The sequence below is a fragment of the Brassica rapa genome, chromosome A01 (assembly GCF_000309985.2).
Source record: "Brassica rapa cultivar Chiifu-401-42 chromosome A01, CAAS_Brap_v3.01, whole genome shotgun sequence".
NCBI lineage: Eukaryota > Viridiplantae > Streptophyta > Magnoliopsida > Brassicales > Brassicaceae > Brassica > Brassica rapa.
In genome coordinates this window covers 25,750,350-25,761,849 of record NC_024795.2, presented here as the reverse complement: position 1 = coordinate 25,761,849, position 11,500 = coordinate 25,750,350, and the positions used below count along the sequence as shown (strand labels likewise).

The 11,500-nt window shown below is 35.6% G+C and overlaps 1 protein-coding gene across 2 annotated transcripts; it reads left to right on the top strand.

Annotated features, from left to right (window-relative positions):
• Positions 1-482: 482 nt before the first annotated feature.
• LOC103842673 (casein kinase 1-like protein HD16) lies at positions 483-9,672 on the top strand. 2 transcript variants are annotated; one of them, XR_004450815.1, is made up of 18 exons: positions 681-1,001; positions 1,445-1,573; positions 1,651-1,724; positions 1,814-1,883; positions 1,969-2,024; positions 2,172-2,243; positions 2,391-2,485; positions 2,568-2,634; positions 2,713-2,842; positions 2,929-3,147; positions 3,225-3,367; positions 3,720-3,894; positions 3,976-4,066; positions 4,164-4,321; positions 4,404-4,592; positions 4,689-4,768; positions 8,285-8,343; positions 9,594-9,672. XR_004450815.1 is itself a non-coding variant. In XM_009119333.3 (16 exons), exons 1-16 carry the CDS (start codon positions 681-683, stop codon positions 4,746-4,748), a joined length of 2,049 nt encoding a protein of 682 aa, XP_009117581.2. In that variant the 5' UTR covers positions 483-680; the 3' UTR covers positions 4,749-4,927. The 2 variants fall into 2 exon arrangements, 1 of the variants encoding a protein (XP_009117581.2); XM_009119333.3 differs by lacking the exons at positions 8,285-8,343; positions 9,594-9,672 and having other exon boundaries at positions 483-1,001; positions 4,689-4,927.
• The last annotated feature ends 1,828 nt before the right edge of the window (positions 9,673-11,500 follow it).

Below are 11,500 nucleotides of genomic sequence, written 5' to 3'. Positions count from 1 at the left end.
TATTTATTGTGGTTTAATAAAAAGCTTATTATATATTTAAATGGACCAACCTATTTTTCTAAGGATTGTAAGAATGATTTTAGTGATGACATGTGGCTACAAAAAAATGTTGCAATGCTTCTCAAATAATATATAGGGGATTGTTAGAGAAAGGAGAAAAAATCGGGTAAATATATGGTCTTGAGTAATGTATTGTTACAAACATATAAGGTAAGACCATAAAAAATAAATTTAGTGAAAGAGTCCAAATAACTTTTATAGGTAGATTTCTTAGGACTCTTTCCCTTTTAATAGTATTGATTTTGTTTATTCACTCACTTTATTTTTCTACAAAAAGAATTTTACTCGCATTATTATTATTTTCCTTTATCTAATTGTTATAATTTTAAACACACGAAAAGGAAATTTATTTTGTTTCCTTCACAAAGGTAATATCCGACGTGGCATAAATACCGCCTGTTTAAATCCCCTCGGTCCATTTGTTTCCATCCATAACTTTTCTTTCCTTTCATCATCGCAACAGAACCGAAAGAAGAAACCTAAACAAAAAAAACAGATCTGTAATTAAAAATCCCCAAAATCTCTTTCCAAATCCGACATGATCCAGACCCTCGTTTCGATCGGACTATAATGATCGGACGACTCTCTCCGTCCCGTCTCGATTGCATGGGGTTTGAGCTATGCCTGAGCTTCGCCGTGGAGCCCGCCGCCGTGGCCGTGTCGCCGAGCCTCCAGCTCTGAATCAACAGGACAAGAAACAGAGGAGGAACAAGGCGGTTGCTGCTGCTGTTGGAGTTACGGAGAGGCCGAGAACGAGATTAGCGGCGAGGAAGTTGAAAGAGGAAGATAAGGCAATTAAAGAGGTGGTAGTAGTGGTTGAAGAAGAAGAAGAAGAAGAAGAGAAGATAGTTATGGCGATTGGTAACGATTCTGGCGGCTCTAACAAGGCGGCGGCGGCGGCTCAGGAGGAAGAAGGAAACACTGCTCCTTTCCCTGAAAGGGTAAAAGCTTTGTATATGGTTATGGTGTTTGGATTATCATATATATGCATACAATGTTCAAGAAATCAAGAAATGGCTAGGCGTGTAGTTATGCGCGCTTTAAATGAGATTATTGATTAGGCGGGCGAAAAATTGATCTAGAAAATAGTTTAGTTTCGTTAAGGACTGATTTGCTGACTAGTCGGAGGCGAATAAGCGGCGTCTTGACCGATTTTTAGAACACTAAAATGCATACAATATTCAAGAAATCCCTAGGTGGTAGTTATGTACTTTATATGAAATTATTGATTAGGCGGGCGGGCACGCTTAAAAAAAATTGACTAGAAAACTGGCTTCGTTTAGGTCTGATTTTCCGACTATAGGTCCGCCTAGACCGATTTTTAGAACACTGCTTAGATGCATATCTTTGGTGTAATGTATAATGATTCTGTTTCTTTTATCAGGTCCAAGTTGGGGGATCACCACTGTATAAGGTTGAGAGGAAGCTGGGGAAGGGTGGTTTTGGACAAGTGTTTGTGGGACGGCGTATTAGTGGTGGTAATGATCGTAGTGCGGGAGCTAGCATTTTGGAGGTAATGTTACTTAGTGTGTATTGTCCTGTTATTAGCGTAATTGTGCTAACAGCGAGCGTCCCCAATTGCTGTTATAGGTTGCTCTGAAGTTTGAGCATAGGAGCAGCAAGGGTTGCAACTATGGTCCTCCACATGAGTGGCAAGTGTACAAGTGGGTGTTCGATTCACTCAGCTTTATTACTATTTTTATACAATTTCTCTTCAGCTGATTTTCAGCATTTTATTTTTTAATGTGAACAGCACCTTGGGTGGGAGTCATGGAGTCCCTAGAGTACATTTCAAAGGGAGGCAAGGAGACTATTATATCATGGTACTGGATCTCCTCCTTTCACTTCTCTCGTTTCTGATTTTCTCCGGTCATTATCATTGATGGTAGATCTTCTTTTGGCCTCCAGGTTATGGACATGCTCGGACCGAGCTTATGGGATATATGGAACACTTCAGGGCAAGCGTGAGTAACTCTTCATTAATGAATAATAGCTAATGTAGTATTTTCATTAATTAATTTTGTTTGGTTTCTTGCAAATGCGACATTAAAACTCCATCACTGATTGTAAATGTGACTGCCCTAACGATTCTTTTTCCTTTCTCTTAACAGAATGTCCTCAGAAATGGTAGCTTGCATTGCAGTTGAATCACTATCCATCCTTGAAAAGATGCATGCAAAAGGGTTTGTAAACTTTTTGTTTCTGTTTTTGTATTTATCCAAGTTGACTAAGGTTCCTTCTTACATCTGTTTGAGCATTTACACCTCTAATTTATTATGTTATATCTTTTGTTAACTACCCTAACAAGTCATGGTTTGCTTCCGTTCCAGTTACGTGCATGGAGATGTTAAGCCCGAAAATTTCTTACTCGGCCAGCCTTCAACGTCCCAAGAGAAAAAGCTCTTTCTTGTTGATTTGGGACTAGGTTAGTTAATTTCATTCTCTCTCTGTGATTTTCGTTATGTGCTCATTTACCTTTCTCATCTTTTTTTTAACTAACTTTTCAGCAACAAAGTGGAGAGAAGGTGGTAGCGGACAACATGTTGAATACGATCAACGTCCCGATATGTTTAGGTAATAACTTTTCCAACTGTTACCTAATTGCTAATCTTTACATTCATTCTTACTCTTCTCTTGAATCAATATACGTAGGGGGACAGTAAGATACGCAAGTGCACATGCTCACTTAGGGAGAACTGCTAGCAGAAGGGATGATCTCGAATCATTGGCGTACACACTGATCTTCCTTCACCGAGGTAGATTGCCATGGCAAGGATATCAGGTACTTTCAGAACTATCTTTTTTTCGTTTTTTAGAATGATGTTTCTCTCTCTCTGCTAAATCCTTTTCTCTTGCTCAATTTTTCAGGGAGATAACAAGTCATTCCTTGTCTGCAAAAAGAAGATGGCAACATCCCCGGACATGCTTTGTTGTTTCTGTCCCCCTCCTTTCAAGCAGTTTCTTGAGATCGTGGTGAATATGAAGTTCGACGAGGAACCTAACTATGGGAAGCTAGTCTCTCTGTTTCAAGATCTCTTAGGGGAAAATCCAGCTATTAGGCCTATTAACACAGAGGGTGCTCAAAAGGTGACGTTTTCATGCTGTTATATAGTCACCTTGGAGTACTTCGTTTGACGTTTTGTATTTGTTTTTTTCTGTGGTAGATCATTTTTCAAGTTGGACAGAAGCGAGGTAGGTTGAGCACCGGGGAAGAAGAAGAAGATGCCCCTAGGAAAAATGTCCGTCTAGGCGTCCCTGCAACGCAGTGGATATCGATCTACAATGCTAGGCAACCAATGAAGCAGAGGTAATTATACCAGACAGTTAACTGTAAATGTCTTTTGATCTGTCCACTGCCACTAGTGAGAAGTCAAAGTTTGTAACTTGTTGGTTAAACTAGGTGTTTTGTCCGCATAATAATTTTACAAAATATTTATAAATAGATATATTATCAATTCAAATACCATTAGAATAAGTTATTGGTCATACATTCGAAATATTTAATAATAAACTAAACAACAAACTATTTATATATATACAAAGTTTTTCATTAGAAGTCAAAGTTTGTAACTTATTGGTTAAATAGAGTTTGATTCTAGACCGGTTCAGTGTGTCTACAGTGGAAAAGTTTTGGACTAACGATCAAATTGTGCAAATAGGTATCATTATAATGTGGCTGATATAAGGCTGGCACAGCATATTGAGAGAGGTATAGCAGATGGTTTGTTAATAAGCTGTGTATCATCATGTTCGAATCTATGGGCATTAATAATGGATGCTGGAACTGGCTTCACAAACCAAGTCTACGAACTCTCTCCTGTCTTCTTGCATAAGGTTGGTCTAGTGTTTCTCTGTTTTGCTTATTCTTAAGTTTCTGTTCTGTCATGTGAGTGTGAAAACTCTGTTCTGTCTCAGGAATGGATAATGGAACAGTGGGAGAAGAATTACTACATAAGTTCTATTGCTGGTGCAGCCAATGGAAGCTCCTTAGTTGTCATGTCAAAAGGTATATGCACTAGTGTCCGAATGTGCTAGCTCTTTAGCATGAAAAAAAAACATTTGTGGCTTATTCTGTGTTTTGTTTTAAAATTGGGGTTTTGAAGGCACGGCGTATACACAGCAGTCTTACAAAGTAAGCGATTCATTCCCATTCAAGTGGATAAACAAGAAGTGGAGAGAAGGCTTCCATGTAACCTCTATGGCAACAGCTGGAAGCAGATGGGGTGTTGTTATGTCTCGCAACTCTGGCTACAGTGAGCAGGTTAGACTTTTGTCTTCATGAGATGCCTTCTTCTTCCTCTTCCTTCAGTTTTATAAACTCTCCAACATATATCTCTTTGCAGGTGGTTGAACTGGATTTTCTGTATCCGAGTGAAGGAGTCCACAGGCGTTGGGATGGTGGATTCAGAATTACATCAACAGCAGCAACAACTGATCAAGCTGCTCTGATTCTAAGCATCCCACGGCGTAGACTGGTGGATGAGACACAAGAGACATTGCGTACCTCTCAGTTCCCAAGCACACATGTCAAGGTGAGTAGAGTAAAGATTTACTTAAGTCTCTGAGATTTGTTTTTGTTTCTACTAAGTTCTTATGCATTGTGTTTTTTTTTACCTTTTGTTGTTTAGGAAAAATGGGGGAAAAATCTCTACCTCGCATCGCTAAGTTATGGCCGAACCGTATCTTAAAATGTATTAGTAAAATTGTTTAAAACAATCGAGAGAGAAAAATGTTTCTAAAATGTTGTTCCTATTCTTGTTGTGTCTATTTCAGTTGAATTATGAATCAATGTTGATTAATCACCCGTTTATCTATACATTTCCCCTTTACTGCTATTTAATTTCATATAAAAAGAGAAAGATATTTTTGATACCAGTATTATTATAACTTCACAACCAAATAATCTATATTTTTTTTTGCTGTTGTCGCCATGCATGACTTGAAATGTTCAACTTCAGCTCCTTGTTGGTATTGTCAGCTGAGAAGAACAAAGCCAATTGTGAGTGGTGATTAAGCGTCTCGACTGTCATGACTTGAACTATCACGACCGCTTATAAGGTGTGGTGGCTTAAGATCGTTGTTTTCTTTCACAACTAAGGCGGAAGGTTTCCACAAATCGAATCGAACTATCACATGACCCTATAAGAGCCCAAGCCCAAAGAAACAATCAAGTCCATTAGTGGTTTCCTATCAAGATAGGTTTAGTATAAATACGCGTAGTAACATTGTCTCGGAACAATTCTTGCTTCACGAAAGCACAATCTTCTTTTTTTTTTTCTATCTTGGTGGCAAAAAGGTCTTTTCATTTCTTGTTCTTTGCATTTCAATAAAGCTCAATGACCCTTTTTTTGTTGTTGTTTGATGAAAACAAACCCTAAAATCAAAGTCATATTCTTCTCCTGTGGATTAGAGTTGGGTCTTCGCTTGGCTTGAGACTGGGAAAACGTGTGTTACATTCCCTAACCAACATCAAGTCATCAACCCTTTTTGTTTCATCATCTTTGTCCTCTTTTGGTAGATGGAAGCAAGTATCGCAAGTGGTGACGTTCAAACTCTTGAAGTCTTCAGATACACATCAAATGAGAGGATCCATTTTGACAATAATCATTCCAAGGTAAACTTGCTTCTTCGTAAAAAGTTCATAACCTTTGAAGTTACTTTCTTTTACAGTAAGCAAGTATTGTTAGCCTTCTATTTTCCTTATTCAAACTTTAGTGTGTATGTATGCGAGTATGTGCTGTTAGTCATTTTTTTGCTGTTGTTTTCATCTGCTATCTTTTGTTTTAAAAGGTAAGTTTTTCAGATATGACTGTATATATTTATAAAATAACTGTCACGTGATCGTAATAAAAATGTAATTAGGTAAGTCATTTAGTCTCGGTTAACATAGAGATTTTGGTGTCATATTCATGCATTTGGAACTGTCATATGGTAAATGAGCTCGGAGTCTTATGAGAAATAAAAAAGATCCTGTTAATATTTGATACTTTGAAAGTTGAAGCACAGGTTTTATTGACAAAAAGGAAGATGATATTAACATGGTTTCTAGTTTTAGTTAGTTTTAAATAAATGTAAAGGCGGTTAAAACCATGTTCATCGTGTTGGACGGCAAAACTGAATATTGTGACTTGTAAGTTGTAATCTTTTTTTTTTTTTTCTGATTCTATACATTTGGTGTTTTCTACTGCTTTGCATACTCAGAATTGGTAATTTGGGTTGCCCTAAATCTCTCCAAATTAACTTGAAATGAACTTCTGTTCGGTATTAGGTTAGTTGGGTTTTTGAAAATCTACCGAACTTAACCAAAGTTTTTGATCTGTTAAATTTTGTTTAAATTTCGGATAAGTTTGGTGAGTTCAGTTATTTGGATTAGTTCGGTTTGAGTTTTAGTGTTGTTTGGTTATAATTGTTTTAGGAAAAAAAAAATAGAAAACCAAAGTAACTGATTGCCTAACTGAACCAAAATTTAGTTTCTTCAAAACTTACCGAACCGAACTCCTAACCTAAATTGGAACATAAACTTTGGTTCTGTTTGGAAAAAGCCCAAGGTCTAATCAAAATGTTGCTTATTTTCATAGCTTGCATAGCTTCTACTGATCACATTTATTGTATTTTTTTTGTAGGGTGACATGACGAAAAATCAACCGGGTCAAGGAGTCTGTTGATCGTTTGAACATTTCATGAAACTACTAAGGCAAATATCTTTAGATTCGGAAATCAAAGAAGGAACACAAGGCTGATGCGTTCTGTACCGAAAGTTTCTAAAGTAATATGGAAAAGATCAAAAGCTGCTAACATCGCTGATGATGCGATGCCTTCGTCCTTTCATCCGCACTGTTCCTTTGAATCTTGCCTTAGTAGCTCTCGTGAATTGTTCCATATGATTAACTACTTGACCCGGTTGATGGCAGTCGTGGAGTCCTTATATTACATTTCAAAGGAAGACAAGGATACTATTATATTATCGTTTTGGCTCTCCCATTCACTCTCCTTTGTGATTTTCTACTATTAATATCATTAATGGTAGATCCATTTTTTGGCCTTGGTTTATGGATATGCTTGGGACGAGATTTATGGGATATATGGAACACTTCATGGCAAGCGTGAGTATCCACTACACATCCTTGGGGAGTTCCTGCGAAAGGGTTTGCACTTGAACTTTTTTTGTTTTTGTATTTACCTTGCTTGACTGAAGTTCCTTCTTACATGTGTTTGAGCCCTTGCACCTCTTAACATAATATGTCTTTTTTCTTTGTTAACTAGCCTAACAAGGCATGATCTTCTGCGGTTTCAGTTATGTGCATGGAGATGTTAAGCCAGAAAATTTCTTACTCGTCTTACAAAGTTAGCGATTCATTTCCATTCAAGTGGATAAACAAGAAATGGAGAGAAGGCTTTCATGTAACCTCAATGGCAATAGCTGGAAGCAGATGGGGGAGTTGTTATGTCCCGCAACTCTGGCTACAGTGAGCAGGTTAGACTTTCGTCTTCATGAAATGACTGGATTTTTCGAGATAATTTGTGATTTATAAACTCTCTCCAATATATCTCTTTTGCAGGTGGTTGAACTGGATTTTCTGTATCCGAGTGAAGGCATCCACAGGCGTTGGGATGGCAGATTCAGAATTACATCAACAGCAGCAACAACTGATCAAGCTGCTCTGATTCTAAGCATCCCACGGCGTAGACTGGTGGATAAGACACAAGAGACATTGCGTACCTCTCAGTTCCCAAGCACACATGCAGAGCCGGTCCTGAGATTTTCGAGGCCCTATACAAAAATAAAAAAAATATTTTAAATATCATATCATAGAATTAAAAAATTTATAAAAAAATGATTTACTATGATATTTACATAATTTTTTGAAAATAACCTATTATAATACCTTTTTACATTAACTTAATTGATTTATTTGTTTTTCTTACATAAAACCTTTAAATATAATATATAAAATATGCAAAATAATAATTTTCTATATTTGTTTTTTTTTCAATTGTGGGCCCCACAAATTTGGGGGCCCCATACCAATGTTTATTTCGTATGCCCTCAGATTCGGGCCTGCACACATGTCAAGGTGAGTGGAGTAAATATCTACTTAAAACCCTGAGATTTGTTTTTGTTTCTCCTAAGATATCTTATGCATTATTTATTTTTTTGATTTTTACCTTTTGTTGCTAAGGAAAAATAGGGGAAAAATCTCTACCTTGCATCGCTAAAATTGTGGAAGAACGAGAGAGAAAGATGTTTCTAAATTTCTATTTGTACTCTTGTTGTGTCTTATTTCCAGTTGAATTGTGAAGGAAAGTGGTGATTAATCACCAATTTATTTGCATATTCTCTCTTAAATTGATATTTAATTGCATATCAAAATAAAGATATTTTTTATAAAATTATAACAATTATTTAACTATAGCACATTATCCTATGCAGCTCGGTCAGAATCTTTAGCCGTTATAAAAACATTAAATATTGTTAAAACAATATTGCAAAATGTCTATGTACATGTCATTTAGTATTTACGCTTATTTATGTTATAAAAGCAATTGATCCGTATTGTAAAGTGCAAGCAGATGAATCAAAAACATGTTAGCCAATTCAAAATCAAAGTTGTCAATTTCATTTGTAGTTCTTTGCAACAATAAACAAACAAGATCATTTTTTCCACAAAACATTTATGCATCTACATAGCTATTGCTAGATCGAATATGAGACCATTCAAAATAGTTAGAAAAGAAAAAGAAAAAGAAAAAAGGTTAACATGTGTACGATGATGTTTGCTTGTCTCTCTAACTTCTTCTTTGACGTGATGTAAGTTTCACTAATTTGAAATAATTTTAACAGATTGTTTAACTTATGAAAATAAAAATTATATCCAATCATCTATAATAATTTACAGATTTTGTTTAATAACAAAATGACTTTTCACATTTCCAAGATAGAATCACAAATTTCAAAATAGAAACACATGTTTTCATCAAATTTTCAAGAGACAAGTTTCAATGCCTTCTCACGCCATTTCCATGGGAACCATATTAAGAAACAATTATGAAACATGAAATGGACCTCCAACCGACTTTGTATGCAACCTACATTTATGGTATATGGTGCACAAATTACGTATAATAAATCATATATATGTAAATTGCAAGACAACAATCATAAGGTTTGTGGCGTATGCAAACAACATTAACAAGTCAAAGCAGAAATGTCGGACCAGACCGCATACTAAAAAATTATTCCTCTTGGCTAATCAGTACACTAATCAGATTCAAACAATAAACCAAATATTTCATTGATATGGTATAAACTGTATACAATCTCATGTAATATAGATCATGTAAATTTTCATGTTCACTAATTTCACTTTCATTATTTTAACATCTTTTATGTATAAGTTTTCTATGTGTCACAATACATTTGAGATGGTTTTATTGGCATGTGTTGTGATATCTAGTCCTCCTTGCTAACCGGTGAAAGTGTCTTGAGAGAGAAAAATATGTTTCTAAATATCTATTCGTACTCTTATTATGTCTTATTTTCAGTTGAATTGTGAAAAAGAGTGGTGATTAATCACCAATTTATTTGCACATTCCCTCTTAAATTGATATTTAGTTGCATATCAAAAGAATGATATTTTTATATCATTATAACAATTATCTAGTTGGAGCACATCATTCTATGCAGCTGGGGCAGAATCTTTAGACGTTATAAAAACGTTAAATATTGTTAAAACAATATTACAAAATATCTACGTACATGTCATTTAGTATTTACGCTTATTTATATTATAAAATTAATTGATTTGTTTTGTAAAGTGCAAGCAGATGAATCAAAAACATGCTAGTCAATTCAAAATCAAAGTTATCAATCTCATTTGTAGTTCTTTGCAACAATAAACAAACAAGATCATTTTTTCCACAAAAGCATTTATGCATCTACATAGCTATTGCTAGATCAAATATGAGACCATTCAAAATAATTATAAAAAAAGGGTTAACATGTGTACGATGATGTTTGCTTGTCTCTCTAACTTCTTCTTTGACGTGATGTAAGTTTCACTAATTTGAAATAACTTTAACAGATTGTTTAACTTATGAAAATAAAAATTATATACAATCATCTATTAATAATTTACAGATTTTGTTTAATAACAAAATGACTTTTCACATTTTCAAAATAGAATCACAAATCTCAAAATAGAAACACATGTTTTCATCAAATTTTCAAGAGACAAGTTTCAATGCCTTCCCACACCATTTCCATGGGAATCATATTCATAAACAATTATGAAACATGAAATGGATTTTCAACCGAGTTTGTATGCAACCTACATTTATGGTATATGATGCACAAATTATGTATAATAAATCATATATATGTAAATTGCAAGACAACAATTATAAGGTTTATAGTGTATGCAAACAACATTGACAAGTCAAAGCAGAAACGTCGGACCAGACCGCATACTCAAAAATTATACCTCTCGGCTAATCAGTACACTAATTAGATTCAAACAGTAAATCAAATATTTCATTGATATGGTATAAACTGTATACACTCTCATGTAATATAGACCATGTACATTTTCATGTTCACTAATTTCACTTTCATTACTCTTAACATCTTTTATGTATAAGCTTTCTATGTACCATAATACATTCGAGATAGTTCTAGTGGCATGTGTTGTGGTATCTAGTCCTCCTTGCTAACTGGTGAAAGTGTCTCGTTTGAGTAACAATTTATGATGTGCCCTCGTGAGTTTATTTGGTGGCTTAGAAGCAAACATGTAGAGTTTCCAAACACATTTTTTTTTGCGATGTTGATGAATTCATTATACAAGATGAAATTCATCGATTTAGATCCTGGTAAATTTTTGGATTTTTTCGACAATTAATTCTCTATTTTAAAGATCGAGTGGGAAGAACTTGAGGTTACAGTTGATGTTTCTTTGAAAGAGGTATAATGTTCTACTATATGATTCAGACTAATGATGTCAAGTTAATGATTGATGAATGCGAATAATTTTAAGACATCGAGAACGGGTGGCGTCTAGAAAGAGACGATAAGTTAATGATGAATATCCGAGGGACAGTAGCCTAACATGAGATACCCGCGTGAATTTAATGTTGAAAGCACCGTAAGATCGAGTCATGTCGAGTCGTGGCAGAAGTGGATATTATAACTGCAGGACGGACTTGTCGGAAGGGGCCAACGGGCTGTAATGTGGATAGTCACTTTATGACCGCAGGCGGAAAGTGCCGGAAGGGACCAACGGGCTGCAATGTGGATAGTCACTTTATGAGCGTAGGCGGAAAGTGCCGGAAGGGACCAACGTGCTGCAATGCGGATAGTCACTTAGGAAATTGTGGGACGGTTGTATAATGTGGGACAGGCCGACACGAGATGGGATGTTCTGTGAGCGAGCCATGGGTCCTTAGA